Below are 21,398 nucleotides of genomic sequence, written 5' to 3'. Positions count from 1 at the left end.
CTCAATTGATGGGGCATGGTGACTTGGCCTGTTATCATACCTTGATGTCTGGCGTTGATCAGTGCACATGATATCAATCACTGTTGTTGATGGTCCAGACTAGATTGTTCACAGGTCATCGTGAGTGAGTTGGGTTTAATGCTGCTTATAACAGTATTCCAGTTATATCGCGGCGTTTCAGCGTTTACCACTTCGGTGAAACCCATGAGCACAGGTATGGTGCTGACAAACCTAGAAACATAATCAGGGCAAACCTGGATTCGAACCAACAATCATAGGTTTCTAGCGCGCTCAAGGGACGCAACTCTGCACAGCTAATCACGGTGCCTTAGACGACTGGGCAACCCGTGTCCCCTCGTATAGCATGAATATTGTAGAGTGTGGCATTATATAGCAAAAACCTCCCTGGTTTTTTTATGTCCTTTCTTGTTGTTGACACTATCTAAGTTCTGTCTTCCCTCTGTTGCAGCGTCTGCGTCGCAGCTTGCCTCCCAGTTTGATCCGGCGGATGTCAACCAGTACTTGGACGACCACAACATCGGCTACCGGCATGCCCACCCTGGAACCAGAACCCTGCCGTATACGTAGTGCAAGTTTCCGCCACTCACGAGAAGGGACGCCAGGCTCCAGTCCTAATGGTAGTCGTAGCAACAGCCCGTCACCTAGTTCCAACACAACGGTAGTCCTGACAATACCAAAGTCTCGTTCCTTTTCTCTGGCCTCAGCTCCCACATCTCAGTCTCATCCACGCACTCGCTTCATGCGAAGAAGCATGGTCGCCACATCGTCAGAGAGTGCCATCAGCCCCACCAAGGCAGAAAGTAAAGGATTATCTCCCCTTGTAAAGTCAGACGTGCAAGATGACGGAGACAGGGCGAAGGTCAGTGCTCTGTCTAAAGAACTTCAGTGCTCTGCGTTTAGCAAGCGGTTTAACATCACATCAGACTATGAGAGCAGTGACTCCCCAAGCAGCAGCGACCACAGTGATAACGTAGGGACTAATGAGGAACTCGTGGGATCGCCACCAAAGAAGGTATGTAGGACTTTGTTCCACTTTGGGGTTGAATTGGGTCTGGATTTAATTCCCTCAGGGGGGGTCGGGTAGCCTAGTGGTTAAAGCGTTCGCTCGTCACGCCGAAGGCGGTGGTTCGATTACCAACAATGGGTACAATATGTGAAGCCCATTTCTGGTGTCCCCCGCCGTGATATTGCTGGAATATTGCTAAAAGTGGCGTAAAACTATTCTCACTGACTCACTCACTAATTCACTCATGCTTGTGAAGTTTCCTTTCCCAATAATATAAATGATGTTATATTGCTAACAATTACATAAAAATAATCTTTTGTATTCATTTTGATGTGTTGTGCATTTCCTGTGACATCTTTTGAGTAGTATTTATTACCTATACTGTTACATCCATATGTATATTGCCCATACTTTAGTCCTTCTAAAGGATTCCTGGATAAAATTGGTCACAAGCAACCTATGCTTGTCTCACAAGGTGACTCTGGATGGTTCATCAATTTGGCCATTAGTGTGTCATTGTATCCTCAAGTCGCTCACAATATCAATCAGTGGTTTGTCTAGTTCAGTCTTAGTTATGGGCTGTCATATACAGAGCTCCAGATAACTTTTTAAGCAATTGAGTTTTTACTCTAGGATTTCTATTTTAATTGGGTTTTTACATTTTTCATTGGGTAACCAATATTTTTTCACTCATCAATTCATCACTCTGTTGGGGTTTTCCACAAATAGTTAACATTTTAAGATTTAAAAAAATTAAATAATGTTTTAGATTTATGTAACTGTTCTAAATATATAGACTTGACTCGGAAAGTAAATTAGCTCTTAATTGTGTTTTGGAAATTAGCTCCTTTGTACGCATGCTGAAAAAGCTTCATTGGCTATTTACGCTAGCTGTTTTTATACAATTGAGTTTTTCATTAAATGCATGCATTTCTGTAATCAAGGTAATTGAAAGTAATTCGGTTTTGAATAGTTTTGGGGTTTTTTTTACGGAAATACGCAGCTTATCTGTAGCTCTGCATATAGCTGGAACATTGGTTATTGATGCTCATGATGTCAATCACTGGATTGTGTGGTCCAAACTTGATTATATTCAGACCACTGTTAAACAGCTGGAACACCCACGCACGCACGCACGCACGCACATATGTACACACACACAATAAAGAAGTCGACATCCATAAATTCTCTTCCTTATGTGTTTCACTTGCCTTTCATAGACAAGAACAATGTGCATATTAGATCATGACCATTGTGCTCCAGAAGACGACTGATCAACGTTTGCTAGTTCATTGTGAAAAAGCCAACAAGCTGAGTTCTGTACCCTGAAGTGTTAATCTTGCTAGTGGTGCCTGATAGCATCTCTGACCTGAGTAAAACGAGAACCTGTGTGTGTACAGATCAGCACACTTCAGAAGGATGTATCTTGTCAATAAGGTTGATAAAAAACTTCCTATCTCAAGGGGCTGAATCTAAAAACTTGTTTCTTTTAAGCTAATGATGAGACAACATTCTCTTTTATTGTAGATGAATCACATTCCCTTTTCAACATTTGACATTAACTTATTCCACATCAAAAAGATATTTCTAAAAATGCTTTATATCTATTTGGTGCTAGATGTTGATATCATCAGACAACATTGAATATTTCAACATTGAAATCGTCCCCCAGTATCCCCATATAAGTTTTGGGCCCCCCTTAAGAATACCAGACTCAATGAATGTGTCATTCTTCGGCAACATGGGGAATCTGGGTTTGCAGACTTCCTGCAGGCATAGCTGTGTTTGGGGCAACATAGAACCAGGATCTTGACCGGCTTCCCCTTGGCAATGTGGCCAGGATTTTGACCTGGTTGCACTTAGCAACACAAGATCAGGATCCTGGCCTGGTTCCGGTGGGCATCAAAGGACCAGGATCCTGGCCTGGTTACACCTAGCAACACAGGATCGGGACCCTGGCCTGGTTCTACTTGGCAACAGGGAACCAGGGTCCTGGCCTTGATCTGCTTGGCAACAGAAGACCAGGATCCTGGCCTTGTTCTGCTTGGCAACAGGGGACCAGGATCCTGGCCTTGTTCTGCTTGGCAACAGGGGACCAGGATCCTGGCCTTGTTCTGCTTGGCAACAGGGGACCAGGGTCCTGGCCTTGTTCTGCTTGGCAACAGGGGACCACGATCCTGGCCTGGTTCTGCTTGGCAACAGGGAACCAGGATCCTGGCCTTGTTCTGCTTGGCAGCAGAGGACCAGAATCCTGGCCCTGTTCTGCTTGGCAACAGGGGACCAGGATCCTGGCCTTGTTCTGCTTGGCAACAGGGGACCAGGGTCCTGGCCTTGTTCTGCTTGGCAACAGGTGACCAGGATCCTGGCCTTGTTCTGCTTGGCAACAGGGGTCCAGGATACTGGTCTTGTTCTGTTTGACAACAGGGGACCATGATCCTGGCCTTGTTCTGCTTGGCAACAGGGGACCACGATCCTGGCCTTGTTCTGCTTGGCGACAGAGGACCAGGGTCCTGGCCTTGTTCTGCTTGGCAACAGGGGACCAGGATAATGGCCTGGTACTGCTTGGCAACAGGGGGCCAGGATCCTGGTCTTGTTCTGCTTGGCAACAGGGGGCCAGGATACTGGTCTTGTTCTGTTTGGCAACAGAGGACCAGGGTCCTGGCCTTGTTCTGTTTGACAACAGGGGTCCAGGATACTGGTCTTGTTCTGCTTGACAACAGGGGGCCAGGATCCTGGTCTTGTTCTGTTTGACAACAGGGGTCCAGGATACTGGTCTTGTTCTGCTTGACAACAGGGGGCCAGGATCCTGGTCTTGTTCTGTTTGACAACAGTGGTCCAGGATACTGGTCTTGTTCTGCTTGGCAACAGGGGACCAGGTTATGGTCTTGTTCTGTTTGACAACAGGTGACCTAGCTATTTGAACTCTTGGCAACGGGACCAGAATCCTGGCCTGGTTACACTTGACGGGCTGCCATCATTTCAGGAAACATTTTATGTTTAGGATACTTTAACCGAAGCCTCCCACCCTTCCATTTATTCAGTACAGTGTCACACATTGGTTTGTCTGCACCAGATAAGAACCAGGTGAATAGAAGCAGGTATTGTCCATATACTAGTCCTGCCATGTTTCAACTTACATTAACTCTGTGGTGTGTTTACAGCAGGAGGTGTTGAGAAGTCCGGTAGAGACGAAGACGAAGACGGAAGAACGGGTACCAGATCCTGAGGGAAACGAAGCTGTGGAAGCGCCAGAGGAGGAGAAATCTCAAGTAGATGGCAGCACTGAAAATAAACTTTTATTCGAAGTCTCCGAAGTGGAGGAGGCTCCTCTTTTACAAATTAGTCGATTAAATGATTGGGATTTCCCCGTGTTTGATCTGGCTGACAGTGCGGGAGAGTTTGTTCTTAGTAAGGTGAGTAATTTCAAATTTCTGAGATTTTTTTTTTTTATTACGTTTTCCAGCCCAGAAGATGAAATGTCTGCAGGCTCATTACACTGCTCCCAATTTGTTCCGCGTGAATGAATATTGGCACTTTGTACATAGTAGTAGCTCACTGAACTTTGTGAAACATAAACTGGAGTGTGTTTCTAAAAACTTCAAATACATTCTGAAGCTGGAAAATGTATTTACCTTTTTATGGCAGCATATCAGGACATTACAGCATTCTAGCGAGAGGGTGTTACAAGAAGGCGCACGGCAGGGGAGCCCCCTGGGTGTAGTTCTGTGTACAAGAGGGTACATGGCCGATACATGGAGGAAGCCTCTTTGCAGTTCAGTACCCACATACAGCAAAGTGAACCAAAAATATAATTTTTCTCAAAGGAAAATTTGTAGCTTTCAGCTGGGTGGTCAGACTCGCTGACTTCGTTGATGCATGTCATCGTATCCCAATAGTGTGGATCGATGTTCTCGCTGTCAATCACTGGATTGTCTGTTCCAGACTCGATTATTTTTCAGACCGCCGTTCTATTGCTGGAACATTTCTGGAATATTGCTGAGTGCTATGTTAAACAACAAACAAACAAAACACACTTATCAGAACGGTGTCACTGTCTCACAGTTGTGTGTGTACACATTGTTTGAGTGCGTACAAGAATGTTACAGCCATCATATGCACAAAAACACCTTCAAATCTGAAAACACGTAACATTGATCTCATGAAATTGTCGACATCTTGCAGGCTTTCAGTATGTTATCAGCCGTGTTATAAATGTCAATTTTTGTGAGGTGAAATATTGGTATAACACCAGTTTGAAATAACAGCTTGGACAAGTGTGAATCTATACTACTCCAAACAAATATAAGGAGCTTCCGATAATTCCACATCACTGTAGTTAATTTGTGATATGTACCTGGATTAGTTTTGTCTATTTGTCATTTCAATTATATGGGATGCACTCATCTGCCAACCAGTTGAGCACAAATCCGTTGGTTAATTATTGAAATGCCTCAAAGATTCTGAGTAAGAGACCAAAGGATTTGGCCAGGAAATTGTTTGTTATAATAATGGCCACAGGGCATTGTCTCTTGTAGTGATCTTTGATCTTTTCATCCATGTGATTGCAGAAATATTGAAGTGAAAGTTATTAGATAATTTCTGTTTTGTTTCACTGTAACACTTTCGATTTCTGTTTTGTTCAGAAAATCAAATTCTTCTTTGATTTGGAACCAAGTGGGAAACAAAAGCCTTTTGAATGTTGTCTTCAAGTCTTCTTCATAGGATTCACTGGAAAGTATTAAGACTCAGTGATGCCCTTAGTGTCAGAAGTGGTTTAAATCTTATTTATCTGCGCATGTCGGCTATATGTCTTTAGTGCATAAATGCAGAGTACAGAAATAGACCATGGGAATTTTTGCAATTTTCAGTAAAGGTGAAGGTGCATGGGTGGTCCATTTGTCTTTACGGCACCACAATTTGCTCTGCAGAGTTGTGTCCCTTGAGTGGCAGGATCTGCTTGTCGTTGGTATCAATTCCATTTTCCCCAGGTCCCCAGCTACCTATGCGTTTCGTAAGAGGCAATTAAATAGACAGGGTGGTCAGACTCGATGCCTTGGCTGATTGCACATTTACAGATTGCATTATTTACAGATATTGCATAGATTGATGCTCATGATGTCAATCACCAGTTAGTCTGGTCCAGACTTCATTATTTACAGAAATTGCATTGATCGATGCTCATGATGTCAATCACTGTTTAGTCGGGTCCAGACTTCATTATTTACAGACTTCTCCATATATAGCTGGAATATTGTGTGTGGCTCTAAACAACGAACAAAATTTTCAAAAATTTACTCAAGCTGGTACTTTTTGCGATATGATGGTCAAACCATTCTCGGGGGGAAAGAGGCCCTGAGTTGCCTCAGGAGCTGCAGTTCTCAGTTATGTCCCTTTGGATTGCCAGGAACCTATGTTGTTGGTTTGAACCCCAGATTTGTCCTGACTATGTGAGTTCACCCCTGTGGTAAACATCTAGGACCTGCATCTAGCTGACATGTCATGATATTACTGAACTTAATGTTCAAAGTGACATTAAACATAAGTCACTTCACTTTTCTTTGAAATGATTTTCACTCTGCAACTTCACCTACTAGTCCAAAGCCTTAATTTTGTCAAATTCTGTCCTGCCTGGTAGGCTTGGCTGGTAATGGTTCCTAATGATAAGACTGGTGTCAGCTGAAACTGTAGTCCTGCGACATGACACTGGAATTTATATAATTTAGGTATTTTGTGTTACTAAAAGTCTAGATCAAATTTACCAAGTCTAGTTTGCTTTTGGTATGACACTGAAGCACATTTGGCACATCTGGTGTCTTCTGAGGCAAGTGATTTTTTTTTCAAAATATGCCTCTGTTCACCCAGCAGTTAATGGGTACCTGGTAGGATGAGATGGTTATGTGATTTAATCTTCTGCCAACTCACAGGCAGCTTAGGACGGAGTCCATGTCGGAGTCCATGTTAAGAACTACAGTGTAGTGTCTCAGTGAGCTAGCACTAGAAAACCAGCAGAAGCCCAGACTAGTAACACACGCACACACAGGCACGCACACATGCACACTCATGCACACACATGCACATCGCTATATAAGTGCAATAATCTTGACTGCGATTTCACCTCACATCCAAAAGTGAGTGAGTGATATTTTACGCCGCTTTTAGCAATATTCCAGCAATATCATGGCAGGGGACACCAGAAATGGGCTTCACACATTGCACCCATGTGGGGAATCGAACCCGGGTCTTCGAACCACTAGGCTACCCGATCGCCGCCGCCCCCCCCCCTCCTTCAAAAGAAAAGGAGGGATCAGTTTATGTAAAATGCAGTTTACACACAATTACAAAAACACTGAAGGTCAGCTACAGTCCCCAATTCAAAAACACCACATTAGTGTGAACTACTGGCATCCAAATGGGACCACTGTCCATCCAGCCAATATAAATAGATGTTCTTGATGGAAGCCAATGCAGACAGACCAGCAGTGTTGTACATACTGAAGCTGGAGGTCTAAATATGGACTTGAGAGCTGATTGTGACAGAAGATATTTTCCTTGTAAATCCGGCCATCAATCTATGTGATCCATAGCTCCAGTCTGATCAGGCAGTCACCACCTCAACATTCATCCTGAGAGATGGCCTCAGTCACGCCACTAATGTTCATTTGGAATGCCAGGCACTTGAAAATTGCTCATTTAAAAAAATAAGGTCTGCTCCTGGTCTGTGATTTGTCAGTGATGGGTGGATTTTCAGCCAAAGTGGCTTGTTTGGGAATGTTTTCTGTAATCCCTCATGTAAAGTTTTGAAACTTCGGCAAACTCCGATAATAATTGTTTCCGTTGGGTAATTTTCCATTTCGTATTTTGCGTGATATCCAAATTATCTGGATAGCAAACAGTATTAATTTGTCATAATATAAATGTGTACTCATTCACAAGTGATGTCATAATTTTGATATTTAGACTGATGGTATTACTGTCAGTGAATGTTTCAAATAGTCTTTTTTTAAAGTATAGATGATAATTGATTATATCGGACTGTGATTTGGAAAAAAAGCTTCCTATACTACTGTGTCAGTTGTCCCTTTCAGTGTTTTATGTCCTCAATCACATTTCAACTGTGGCACTTTTGAAAAATAACGCTGAAATAGCTCTCAAGGGAATATTATATGATTCAACTTCAAGGACTGTGTGAGTGCTAGTCTGTCTCACAGTATCTGAAGCATAGTTTTTTCCCTTCCTCTTAGCACATTCTATAATGCCATAGCCCTGAATGAAGCAAGACATAACATCACAGTCAACTGGGATATGTCTCATAACATCACAGTCAGCTAGGATATGTCTCATAACATCACAGTCAGCTGGGATATGTCTCATAACATCAGAGTCAGCTAGGATATGTCTCATAACATCACAGTCAGCTAGGATATGTTTCATAACATCACAGTCAGCTAGGATATGTTTCATAACATCACAGTCAGCTGGGATATGTATCATAACATCACAGTCAGCTGGGATATGTTTCATAACATCACAGTCAGCTAGGATATGTCTCATAACATCACAGTCAGCTGGGATATGTCTCATAACATCACAGTCAGCCAGGATATGTCTCATAACATCACAGTCAGCTATGATATGTCTCATTACATCACGGTCTGCTACGATATAATCTATAACATCACAGTCTGCTAAGATGTGATCCATAACATTGGTAGTGTCAGTCTGTTAGGACTCAAGTGACAGATGGGATTCTCATTATTTTCAAGTAAACAGATCACTCAGCCAACGGTAGTGGTATGTCTGTGGTCAATATTCAAAGAATTAGTCATTACCATCAATTTGACTTTAAAGATTAAAATGTACGAGAGAAGTACCCAAGCTGCTCTCAGACAGACTTTGTCAGCAGTCCTGACCATCACACTACTGAAAGATAGTTGGTGAGCTTGAGGTGGATAATGGCCTGTTAATGTCGTTATTTGGAGACCTGTGCAAGAGGGACATTAGAGCAGGTCTGAACTAAGGATGAAAAGCTCGGCGTCCTGATTCCAGGAACAAAACCTCAAGTAACCCTACATCTTCAGAGCAGCCACTGATTATCTCCCCTGACATGTACCGCCCCCTCAGGGACAGATGTCCTTCGTTGCAGGGAAGGAGTTGACAGAAAGGGTACTGGTTGCCGATGATGATGAAAGGGGAATTAATTTTGAACTCTTTTGTGCCTTGGATTCTCTTGAAGAGGTTGTAGTCCCATGAGGTTGTGAGAGCTCCCTGCAGCTCAAAGGCAGATATGTTGAAGACTGTGGGCTTAGGTTGATAAATGATGACTGGGCACATGGTATGAATAGCCATTAATATCTTGCCAGGCTTATTACTCAGTGGTGGGTTATTAAATGTATAAATCTTAAACCAATATGTTTGAAATAATTCTGTTTATTTGATATTCTTCAGCAATTTCTTGAAGAAAAATGCCTTTGGTTTCTAAGGGTGCTATAAATATGGAGATTGCACAATGGCTCCAAAAAGAAATAACTATCCATAACATGTTTGTGTTGTCATTTGTTGTCGCAAATATATTTTGCTATAATAATATTCTTAATGGTAGTCATTTGTTGTGACAACTTTTTGTGTATTGTTTGTGTGTTTGTTGTTTTAACGCCGCACTCAGCAATATTCTAGCTACATGACAGCGGTCTGTAAATAATCGAGTCTGGACCAGACAGTCCAGTGATTGACATCATGAGCATCAATCCACACAATTGGGATACGATGACATGCATCAACCAATTCAGCAAGCCTGACCACCCTATCCCGTTAGTCGCCTCTTGTGACAAGCATAGTCGCCTTTTACGGCAAGCATGGGTTGCTGAAGACCTATTCTACCTTCCGTTATAACCATATTGATAAGACGACCAATCTGTTGCTGATTTGGTGAACTGTGGCTGATACTCGCACTATCGACCACCAGTTAGGCTGTTCCAGGAAACTGATATGTGTGTCATAGTACTTACGGCTTGATAGGTTTATATGTTGATTAGTTGTGTATAGATACAGTATTGTATCCTGATACGAGGCCCAAGATACAATACAGGAATTTACAGCCCCTTTCTCACAATACATACGATACATTACATTACAATTTATATTGGTGTAGAAACATGTGACTGTTGAAAAATCACAGAAACTCTTCAACAACCAGCTTCAAACACCAGATTCCCTAGTATTTCCAGGTTGGCTAGCACCCATGAAGATCCGGGGTAGAATGGGTCTTCAGCAACCCATGCTTGTCGTTGAAATGTGACTATGCTTGTTGTGAGAGGCGATTAACAGGATCGGGTGGTCAGGCTCACTGACTAGGTTGATTTAGGGTTTTGATTCACATGCGAAAAGAAAGAATAACAACTTTCGAAAGAAAAGTACTGTACTAGGATACAAATAGTATCTCACCCATAGTATCGGGATACGTATCATATCGCAACCTATGTTGATTTGTTGAAAACTGAATGACGAAACTACAGATGTGGTGACAAATGTTTCACAACCTATGTTAATTTGTTAAACTGAATGATGAAACTACAGATGTGGTGACAAATGTTTCACGACCTATGTTAATTTGTTAAACTGAATGATGAAACTACAGATGTGGTGACAAATGTTTCACGACCTATGTTGATTGTTTCAGGTTGCATATAAGTTATTTATGGAAGTGGGTCTATTTGAAACATTCCGGATACCTCTAGCTGAGTTTATAAATTATTTCCACGATCTGGAGCTGGGATATAGAATAAAACCATGTAAGTATGCACTCTTAATAAACTTCAAAAATGTATTGCATCTATTTCTTATAAATTCAAGTCTATTTTTCTTTGATTGCTTGGATTGGCTTAATCGAACTGGCACGTAGCTGGATTTGTCTTCATATAAATATATGGCAAGTGGTTCTGTGACATTTGATTGGCTAACTTAGCAACTGTTTTTTGCATCTATATTTCAATAAACCAGCTAAACCATCAGGCCATGCCTACTAATGGACTACTGTTTCCTGATTGGCTGATAGAGACTACACTGAGCTCGTGTTGCATCAGTGTGCTAAATGACATCACTGATTTCGTTGTTGACAGTTTATATGTGTGAATGATTAAGTAAGGAGTCTGTGAAGTTATTGTTGTTCACATATTTATTTATATGCATTGACTTACTGGAGGTATAAACGTGTGAACACTCAGAATTAATCCTGAATTTACAGCGTGCACACTGGCTTCTATGTTTGTACCTTCATAAACACAAAAATATTGAAGTGATTTCTTAATTATAAGCAAAGCAATTAGTTTGATGTGAAGTCTGCAACAGAAAAAGTGTCCTGACCTGTTTGAGAGTTTTCTTTTTGTGCATAACATGAATAAATGGACATGCTGAGTCGACAATAAAAGTCATCCATTAATCTGTGGGTAGGCATTATGAATAGGTCATAGTCACATGACAAGCTCTTGACTGCATCATGAAAGATAAAAAAAAAATTAGAATGTTGAGAATAGTAATGTGAGTTTCATGATCGTAATAATAGACCATCCATAAAAATAATTACAAAGGGTAAGAAGTTTTTTGTTGTCTTGTTAAAGAAAAGCCTCGCCCCCACCATCCTTCATGATCAATACCTGCAAGGTCCTTTGGCGACAGTGGAGCTATATATACATGTTGAATGTAGGTGATGTGGTGGTGACACACTTCTTATGTAGTTAGCAGGGCTCTATGTAAGGTAATAGGGAAGATGAGCCGAGTTACATCTCCAGATTACTGTCAGATGTCTGTCTGTCGTGGGTGTCAGGAATTGCTGGAAGACTACCTGCAGGTGCTTCCGGACTGCCTGCCCCTCAGTAGGGGACACAGAGCGCTATATGCATACAGCCTGGAAGTTCACCCCCTGGGGTGGGGCGGCACAGCGAGAAATACTAAGGGCTAGTTGTGGGCGGGTGGTTGGGAGATGGTCGGGCGTGTACATGATTTGGCAAAAAAAATATTGGCACAATTTTCATTGACCTCCACCTGATTAGTGCATTTGACTATACTATTTCTTCTTTATGTTAACCAGGCTTGTGGTTGTTGTTGTGTTGTACTTGGTGGGAGGACCGTTCATGATAGAAACCCAAATTGTAAAATGATGTGAAGAATATTTGTGATCGTTTTGATGACTGTGGTTAAGATTGTGTTGTTGATCATTGTGTTGATGATCATTGTGATGTGATGATAATGACTGATGGTTATTGTGATGGTGATTGTGTTGTCGATTGTGTTGATGATGATTGTGTTGCCATGATGATTGTGATGATGATTGTGTTGGTGCTTGCCATGATGATTATGATTGTGCTGTTTATTATTGTGTAGTGACATGATTGATAATAGTCAGTGTTTTGGTAATGATTATTTTAGTGATGATGACGATGATGATGATGATGATGCTGATGCTGATGCTGATGCTATGTTTCATTGCAGATCACAATCGTGTTCACGCAACAGACGTTTTGCACGGGGTGTACTTCCTGTCAACTCAGCCCATTCCGGGCTTCACGCAGGTGACAACGGGAGATATTCTGTCTCGCCACGGGTCGTCCAGTGAGTCAGGTATCACTGTCAGCATGGCCGTCTGCCTAGTCATTAGCGCTACCTGTAGCGGCCATTTTCTTTTCTTCTTAACATCTCTCTCCTTACCCTCTGTAGTCTGCAGGACACTGTTCCTGTTAACATACCTAGCATTGAATTTTTGTTTTATCTGCCAGGACAATTATTGTCTACTTTTACAAACACTCCTACCCTAAACGTCTTTGTCGTTGTATGAGTGTTAAAACATTATATTTGGTGAGTTTATTTTGCATATTAATCACAAATCAACCATTCGCATATTTTTGAATATATTTGGTCCCTTTGTGGATCAAAATTGGTAACTTAATAATACCTGGCTTCTTCCTCATTAAGATAATGGTTTGTTGGTAAATAACTACAATGCCACACTTTGAAAGCTCTGTTCTACCTTGTACCCTTAATACGTTGTACCCTTAATACGTTGTACCCTTAATACGTTGTACCCTTAATACCTTGTACCCTTAATACGTTGTACCCTTAATATGTTGTACCCTTAATATGTTGAATTTTGTAGTACAAATGGACTAACCCTCCTTGCCTCATGTTCAGTAGAAGATACTACCACTCCCAGTTGTTGTGAGCGAGTGAATGTTTCTGGTCTGCCTTGCATGCGATAAATAGGTCATGAAGTGCAAAAACACAGAGCACAGCAGCAAATGTCCTTGCTAATGCCATCAGTCACTGGTTTGTCTGGTCCAGACTTCATTGTTTACCATCCATCCGCCTTAATATGGCTGGAATATTACTGACTGTAGGTCCGACAGCACGTACTCATTCACTCACTTGTACTAATTTCTTTCTTGCATTCCATAGTCTGTAGAAAATAATTCTAACAGATGCTGTGTAAAGTCTCCTAACCCTGTAATAAGGAATACAGACACAGTGTCAGAAGTTATCTTGGAGCCCTTGTCAATGGTTTTTGTTTTGAAAATGATGGATTTAGGGGTGTTAGGTTGTTTTTGAAAATCTATGTTTTTGGAATAAATAACATTATTCAGCTAAGTGACATTAAAATATTATTTTCTATCAGATGAAATTAAAAAGGAACGACAATGTAGTTTGTTTATGGAAAGCTATTTCCTTTACTATTTTGACCTACTTTGAACTTTTCTTTCAAGTTGTGAAAATGTTTAACAGACAAGGAAAAAAAGACTTTTCAAATTCTGATTTTATTCTACATATCTGAAATCTTTGGTCGTTCGCCAGATCTAATGAATTAGGAGAAAATGATGTGTATTCATATGTTCTACTCAGAATAAGTTAAGGATCACCCGATTCTTTTATATTACTATAGTAAATCTGCCATGGCACCTTTTTGTATATTTATGGACAAATCCACACAGATTCAGGGACCTCTATAGTTTCTAACACTGTAGATGAATAATATAGTGAAGGACGTAGCCTGTACAACCAATCGTCTGCTCTGTTTCAGAATCCGACAACTGTGATCGCACTGGTATTATTCATAGGCAGAGTTTTGCTGCTGAAGACAGTTACGGCATAATGGGGGGGAACTTCCCGGCCCTGGAGCTGATGGCCATGTACACCGCCGCCGCCATGCACGACTACGATCACCCCGGACGCACTAACGCTTTCCTTGTAGCAACAAATGCTCCACAGGTAGGGCCTGATGAAAGTTTATGGACATTAGTTTGTTTTTAGGGGAACAGTAAGCTGGGATTGTTTTTGGCCTTGACGTTCCAGAGGGGTTCTCAGTCGTCCAAGGCATGGCAATTTGAGTTGCCTCCCTTTGTAGTGGGACAGGAACTTCCTGGGTTCAAATCCTGGTTTGCCTGTATTTTTCTAAGTTCATCACCGCTATACCCATCAGCACTTTATCAAAGTGGTAAACGTCTAAGACCTGCATCACAGCCTTTCGTCCCATATGAAGTTTTTAAACTGAGATATGACTGTAATACTGTTCGAAGTGGTGTTAAACCAAACTCACTCATCAACTCACTCACTCACTCTCTCACCAACCCACTCACACATTCACTCTCACCAACACACCCATCCACCCACCCACTCACTCACTCACTCACTCACACTAAACAACACATTAACTTACTCACTCACCAACCCACTCACCAACACACCCACCCACCCACCCACTCACACACTCACTCACTCACACTAAACAACACATTAACTTACTCACTCACCAACCCACTCACCAACACACCCATCCACCCACCCACTCACTCACTCACACTATACAACACATTAACTTACTCACTCACCAACCCACTCACCAACACACTCACCAACCCACTCACCAACACACCCATCCACCCACCCACTCACTCACTCACACCAAACAACACATTAACTCACACACTCGCACCAAACCACACATTAACTTACTCACTCACCAACACACCCATCCACCCACTCACTCACACCAAACAACACATTAACTCACACACTCGCACCAAACCACACATTAACTTACTCACCAACACACTCACCAACCCACTCACACATTCACACATATAAGTCTCCTGTGTTTCCTCCTCCAGGCTGTTCTGTACAACGACCGCTCGGTGTTAGAGAACCATCATGCAGCATCGGCGTGGAGAATATTTTTGACGAAACCACAGAACCACTTCCTGTCTGGACTGGATGCCGCCGAGTTCAAGCGCTTCCGCTTCCTGGTGATAGAGGCTATCCTGGCCACCGATCTCAAACGCCACTTCGAGATACTTGCGGAGTTCAACACAAAGGTAGTGAATGTGGACACAGGTAGCCTCGTCTCCATGTAGCTGGTACCCGTGAAGATCCGGGGAAGAATAGGTCTTCAGCAACCCATACTTGCCGTAAAAGGCAACTGACAGGATCAGGTGGTCAGACTCACTGACTTGGTTGATACATGTCATCGTATCCATCATGCTCATCATGTCAATCACTGGATCATCTGATCCTGACTCAACTATTTACAGACCACCATGATATATCTGGAATATTGCTGAGTGTGGCAAATAACAACAAACTAAGCTGTGGGGATCAGTGAACGCTCAGTTTGCATCCTCACCCTCTTGGGAATGCACCAATGTACAGAATTTTCTTTCTCTGTGTTGATAAAATGAACTGTATATGTGCTAGTTGTTAACCCACAATATTCCCTCTTTGGGATGGCGACCTGAAAGTAGTTTATTCTGGGCCAGACAAACTAATGGTTGATATTGTGAGCAAAATCTCACAACGTCTGACCACAATTACAAATTCCCCAAGCCTGACCTCCAGGTCCATTTTGGTACAAGTATCGGTTACTGGAGAACTGGTCCGTTTCGTCATCTGGTACATGCTGGAGAACTGGTCCGTTTCGTCATCTGGTACATTTTGGAGAACTGGTCCATTTCGTCAACTGGTACATGCTGGAGAACTGGTCCATTTCGTCATCTAGTACATTTTGGAGAACTGGTCCATTTCGTCATCTGGTACATTTTGGAGAACTGGTCCATTTCGTCATCTGGTACATGCTGGAGAACTGGTCCATTTCGTCATCTAGTACATGCTGGAGAACTGGTACATTTCGTCATCTAGTACATTTTGGAGAACTGGTCCATTTCGTCATCTGGTACATGCTGGAGAACTGGTCCATTTCGTCATCTGGTACATTTTGGAGAACTGGTCCATTTCGTCATCTAGTACATGCTGGAGAACTGGTCCATTTCGTCATCTGGTACATGCTGGAGAACTGGTCCATTTCATCATCTAGTACATGCTGGAGAACTGGTCCATTTCATCATCTGGTCCATTTTGGAGAACTGGTCCATTTCGTCATCTGGTCCATTTTGGAGAACTGGTCCATTTCGTCATCTAGTACATGCTGGAGAACTGGTCCATTTCGTCATCTGGTACATTTTGGAGAACTGGTCCATTTCGTCATCTAGTACATGCTGGAGAACTGGTCCATTTCGTCATCTGGTACATGCTGGAGAACTGGTCCATTTCGTCATCTGGTACATTTTGGAGAACTGGTCCATTTCGTCATCTGGTACATTCTGGAGAACTGGTCCATTTCGTCATCTGGTATAAGTATTGGTTACTGGCGAACTATCTCAGCCCAGGATCCCCACTAGGGGAGCTGTATGAGAATTGAAGGTTGTGTGAAGCAGATATCCTAACGAGTTACTGGTGTACATGGTGAAGAATTGTTTGTCCCGGAAACTGTACTGTAACTCTGTGTTGCAGGTAAATGACGAGGATGCGAGTGGCATTGACTGGACGCAGGAGACTGACCGGCTGTTGGTGATGCAGATGGTCATCAAACTGGCGGACATCAATGGTCCGGCTAAGAAGCAGGACCTCCACATGAGATGGACTATGAGTATAGCTGAAGAGTTCTATGAGCAGGTAGGTGAACATCTTCAACACTTTTACATGCCTTTCTAGCACAGGGACTAGATGTGTTTCTAGTGGACAGCCTCTGCTAAGAGAGAGGAAGGGAGTGCTTCACTGGTTCAGTCCCTTGCCGCGTCATACATAAAGACGTTATAGGATGGATCATGCACTTGTAAATAAGGCTATATAACCGGCATAAGTCCAGACTAGTACAAGCACACACACACACACACACACACACACACACACACACACACACACACACACACACACACACACACACACACACACACACACACACACACACACACACAAGGGGTGCCATACTTGAGGTCCGCACAGTTCAAGGGAAAACGACTTTCATTGTCACCCCCACCGTTAGGGGCACATGCAGGAGTTTTGTTGAAAGGGGTAGTTAATTGGGGATATTGCTGGTATGTACGCATGTAGGATCACAGGTAGATATTTATGGTCTGAACAAAATGGGGGTGTCAGGAACACATGCCTGGCCTCCTCTTTATTTCTGCAGACCGCCTCCATGGTCTAGTGGTAGAGCGTCCGGGGTTCGATCCCCGGCTGCGTCATACCAAAAGACGTTAAAAGATGGTACTTGTTGTTACCCTGTCTGGCACTCGGCATAAAGGGGCTAAAACAAGGACTGGTCGGCTCGGAGTCAGTATACTGTGTCAGAGTGGGGTATTCTTGTTAAACTGCGGCATGGTATCTCAGTGAGCTAGCACTATAAATCGGCATTAGTCCGGACTAGTACAAGCAGCCACACACACACACACACACGTGCATGCACGTCGCTATATAAGTGCAATAATCTTGGACGCGACGTTAAACTCCAATTCACCTCACCTTTATTTCTGCAAGTGATATCTTCGTTGTCTGCTGCCTGTGTGTTACATTGTATCAGTACCTTGTCAGCTTGTAACCTTTTTGCTCATGTGGACAAGGATTAAAAAAGGATTTAGGTTTCAATCCCAGCCCAGGACCAAAATTTCCTGGTTAATAGTTCAGAGTGTGTTCAACTTTCATTCTCAGCTCCCTGGTCAGTATACAGCCAAAACAGCATGTATCATGTTTTCAAAGTCAACACAAATATATCCAAAAACAAACACATTTATGATTTAAAATTGTTAACACAGTTAGGTTGTCTTAAACAAAATTTAAGTTAGTGTTTGACAGTCATATAGCAATTATAAACATTATTGTAATGATAGGCCCTTGAAGATCCAGGTTTGAATTGGTCTTCAACAACCCATGCTTGTCGTAAGAGGCAATAAACGGAATCAGGTAGTTGCTAATTTGGTTGATACATGTCACCTTATCCCAATTGCGTAGATTGATGCGCATGATGTCAATCACTGGATTGTCGTCTAGTCCAGACTCGATTATTTACAGACCGCCATCATATAGCTGGAATATTGTCGAGTGCTGCGTTAAACGACAAACAAACAAATCTTTATCTGTACGTAAGACAATATGTGAGATGGGTAATATGGTCGTGCAGCTGAGCATCTTATGACCCATTGATTGTGGTCCTATAGTGTTATTATATGAGTGCAGCATTAGGCACCAGACGGATGTTAATATGTTAATGTTGTGATAATAGGGAGATGAAGAGGCAAGGCTTGGGATGCCAATCTCCCCGTACATGGACCGGACCAACCCCCAGCTGGCCAAACTGCAGGAGACCTTCATCAACCACTTGGTGGCGCCACTGTGCAACGCCATGGTGATGGGGGGCCTGCTGCCGGGCACGTGGGTGGAGGAGGACAGTGACGGCGAGAGTCTGTCGGACACCGACAAGGGAGAGAGCACGTGTAAAGATACAGAGGATGAGACAGAGACGGACCAGGAGTCAGGTGAGTGGATGGAGACTTGTCGGTGGATGCTTGTTTTTGATGGGGATTCCGGGTTAGAATAGGTCCCCATCAACCTATGCTGGTCATCACCTACTCATAAGAAGCGACCAAATTGTTCGGGTTGATTCGGATTGGTGACTTGGTTGATGGCTTGTCATCACACCCCAACTTTGCAGCTTACAATATTGATCACTGGATTGTCTAGAGAGGTCCAGGTGGATTCCATGGGCTTTCTTTCCTTTCTGTCCTGATTGGCCAACTTTCAATTTCAAAATTTTAAATTCAAGTCTTGCCAAGAAATTTGGTGCTCTTTGAACAGGTTGCCTTGAAATGTCTGCTTATGTTCATTCCCTTTTGAGATTGACAGCAGTATTTGGCCTAAATACCCAATAAAGACCCATGAACTGCTTTGTCTGTCTAACAGATGTTTGTCTTTTGTGTAAACAATTAGAAGATTGATCAATGTAGAATGCCATGTATACGGATTATATGTCCTGCAAGGAGAATTGCATGATATATATATATATATATATATATAACCTGCTTGGGGGATTAAGCAGAGATGAGCTCTCCCGAGCCTAACTCGGTTAGGACTCGGGAAGAGACTACATGTATACGAGTATCATACGAGTACACTGCGAGTGTGTTACGAGCCCCATAGGAGTCCAATAGGAGTCTATTAAGAGTTGCATATGAACACAACAATCTAGATACGAGCTGTACAACTTTGGTACGAGGTGGCTACGAGCTGCTAAATAATTTGATGGGAATTTGTCACTTGATTTAACATGGAGGCATTACAGCTTATATGTCCTGCTGTGGGTAATTACAGATTATATGTCCTGCTGGGGGTAATTACAGATTATATGTCCTGCTGGGGGTAATTACAGCTTATATGTCCTGCTGGGGTAATTACAGCTTATATGTCCTGATGGGGATAATTACAGATTATATGTCCTGCTGGGTGTAATTACAGATTATATGTCCTGCTGTGGGTAATTAGAGATTTTATCTCCTGTTAGGGGTAATTAAAGCTTATATGTCCTGCTGGGGGTAATTACAGATTATATGTCCTGCTGGGGATAATTACAGATTATATGTCCTGCTGGGGATAATTACAGATTATATGTCCTGCTGGGGGTAATTACAGATTATATGTCCTGCTGGGGATAATTACAGATTATATGTCCTGCTGGGGATAATTACAGATTATATGTCCTGCTGTGGATAATTACAGATTATATGTCCTGCTGGGGATAATTACAGATTATATGTCCTGCTGGGGATAATTACAGATAATATGTCCTGCGGGGGATAATTACAGATTATATGTCCTGCTGGGGATAATTACAGATTATATGTCCTGCTGGGGATAATTACAGCTTATATGTCCTGCTGGGGGTAATTACAGATTATATGTCCTGCTGGGGATAATAACAGCTTATATGTCCTGCTGGGGGTAATTACAGATTATATGTCCTGCTAGGAAGAAAATCACATATTAAATGTGTTGAATCCTGACATAAGATGTTATGTTGAGTTTAACACAAGGTATTTCATGTCTTAGTAGCTTAATAAGTGGAGGGTGGTATTGTGTTGAGTAGGACACAAAAGGTGTAGCAGGATCACGAGAGGTACATACGAGAGGTTTGATGCGTCCCGCATTAGGTTTTATACCATGAGCCGGAAACCCCATGTGCCCCGAGTGATCCTGCTACAACAAATTTATCTTACCGACATGTTTTAACATGACATTGTAAAAGAATTCAAACAAATTCAAAATTGATCGAAAACAACTGTTTGATTGAGCTGAGGTTAACTTGTGCCATGTCACCAGACTTTCATTGACTTGGAAAAAGTGTGCGGCTTTTTGCCTCAAAGTGGAGTATAAGGGATTTATTCTGCTTCTCAGAAATCCACCTGCAGCCTGACTTGCCATTGGCGGGCTGAAAGGGATTTATTCCCCCGTTGAGGAATTTATTTCCCTCCAAGGCGAGATACACAGTATTTTTATCAAGATTACGTGGACCAATCGATCTCATCATTCTGACATGGAGGTATGATAAAGGGTGTTAAGTTACTGGCAGGGTTAGTTGTGATACTGGCAGGGTTAGTTGTGTTAGTGGCAGAGTCATGTTGTGTTAGTGGCAGGGTTAGTTGTGTTACTGGCAGGGTTAGTTGTGTTACTGGCAGGGTTAGTTGTGTTAGTGGCAGGGTTAGTTGTGTTACTGGCAGGGTCATGTTGTGTTAGTTGAGGTTTGTGTTGAGTGGAGTCTGACACACGGTGTTGTGTTGCAGGTGGAGGGCTGGTGGTTCCTGCCAAGAGGAAGAAGACACGGAAGGTCAACTGCATCTTCACAAAGAACATGAAGGATAACTATGACTACTGGATGATAAAACTGAGGGAGGAGGAGGCCGAGAGGATGGCCAATGAGGTGGACATGAGTCAGACTTCAATGCAGGTCAGTTCAGTACACGGACGGGATGAATGACATCCCTCGTACCCTGTGCTTGTGGTCAGCCCG

General features: G+C 42.5%; 1 protein-coding gene across 5 annotated transcripts in view; it reads left to right on the top strand.

Annotated features, from left to right (window-relative positions):
• The window catches only part of LOC139475104 (cGMP-inhibited 3',5'-cyclic phosphodiesterase 3A-like), a 201,803-nt gene that overhangs the window by 172,538 nt on the left and 7,867 nt on the right, over nucleotides 1-21,398 (top strand). For 4 of the 5 annotated variants that reach the window (XM_071258352.1, XM_071258350.1, XM_071258353.1 and 1 more), the window contains 9 exons: nucleotides 470-1,033; nucleotides 4,189-4,440; nucleotides 10,704-10,815; nucleotides 12,512-12,640; nucleotides 14,091-14,278; nucleotides 15,178-15,381; nucleotides 16,853-17,014; nucleotides 18,621-18,873; nucleotides 21,172-21,335. In XM_071258352.1, the coding sequence (XP_071114453.1) occupies nucleotides 470-1,033; nucleotides 4,189-4,440; nucleotides 10,704-10,815; nucleotides 12,512-12,640; nucleotides 14,091-14,278; nucleotides 15,178-15,381; nucleotides 16,853-17,014; nucleotides 18,621-18,873; nucleotides 21,172-21,335 (2,028 nt within the window). The remainder of the gene's footprint in view (nucleotides 1-469; nucleotides 1,034-4,188; nucleotides 4,441-10,703; nucleotides 10,816-12,511; nucleotides 12,641-14,090; nucleotides 14,279-15,177; nucleotides 15,382-16,852; nucleotides 17,015-18,620; nucleotides 18,874-21,171; nucleotides 21,336-21,398) is intronic. The other variant, XM_071258351.1, reaches the window with a different exon arrangement.

The sequence above is a fragment of the Haliotis cracherodii genome, unplaced genomic scaffold (genome assembly GCF_022045235.1).
Source record: "Haliotis cracherodii isolate W230 unplaced genomic scaffold, xgHalCrac1.p SCAF_3, whole genome shotgun sequence".
Taxonomy (NCBI): Eukaryota; Metazoa; Mollusca; class Gastropoda; order Lepetellida; family Haliotidae; genus Haliotis; species Haliotis cracherodii.
Note: the sequence above shows the minus strand (reverse complement) of the source record. Positions and strands in the feature narration are given on the sequence as shown.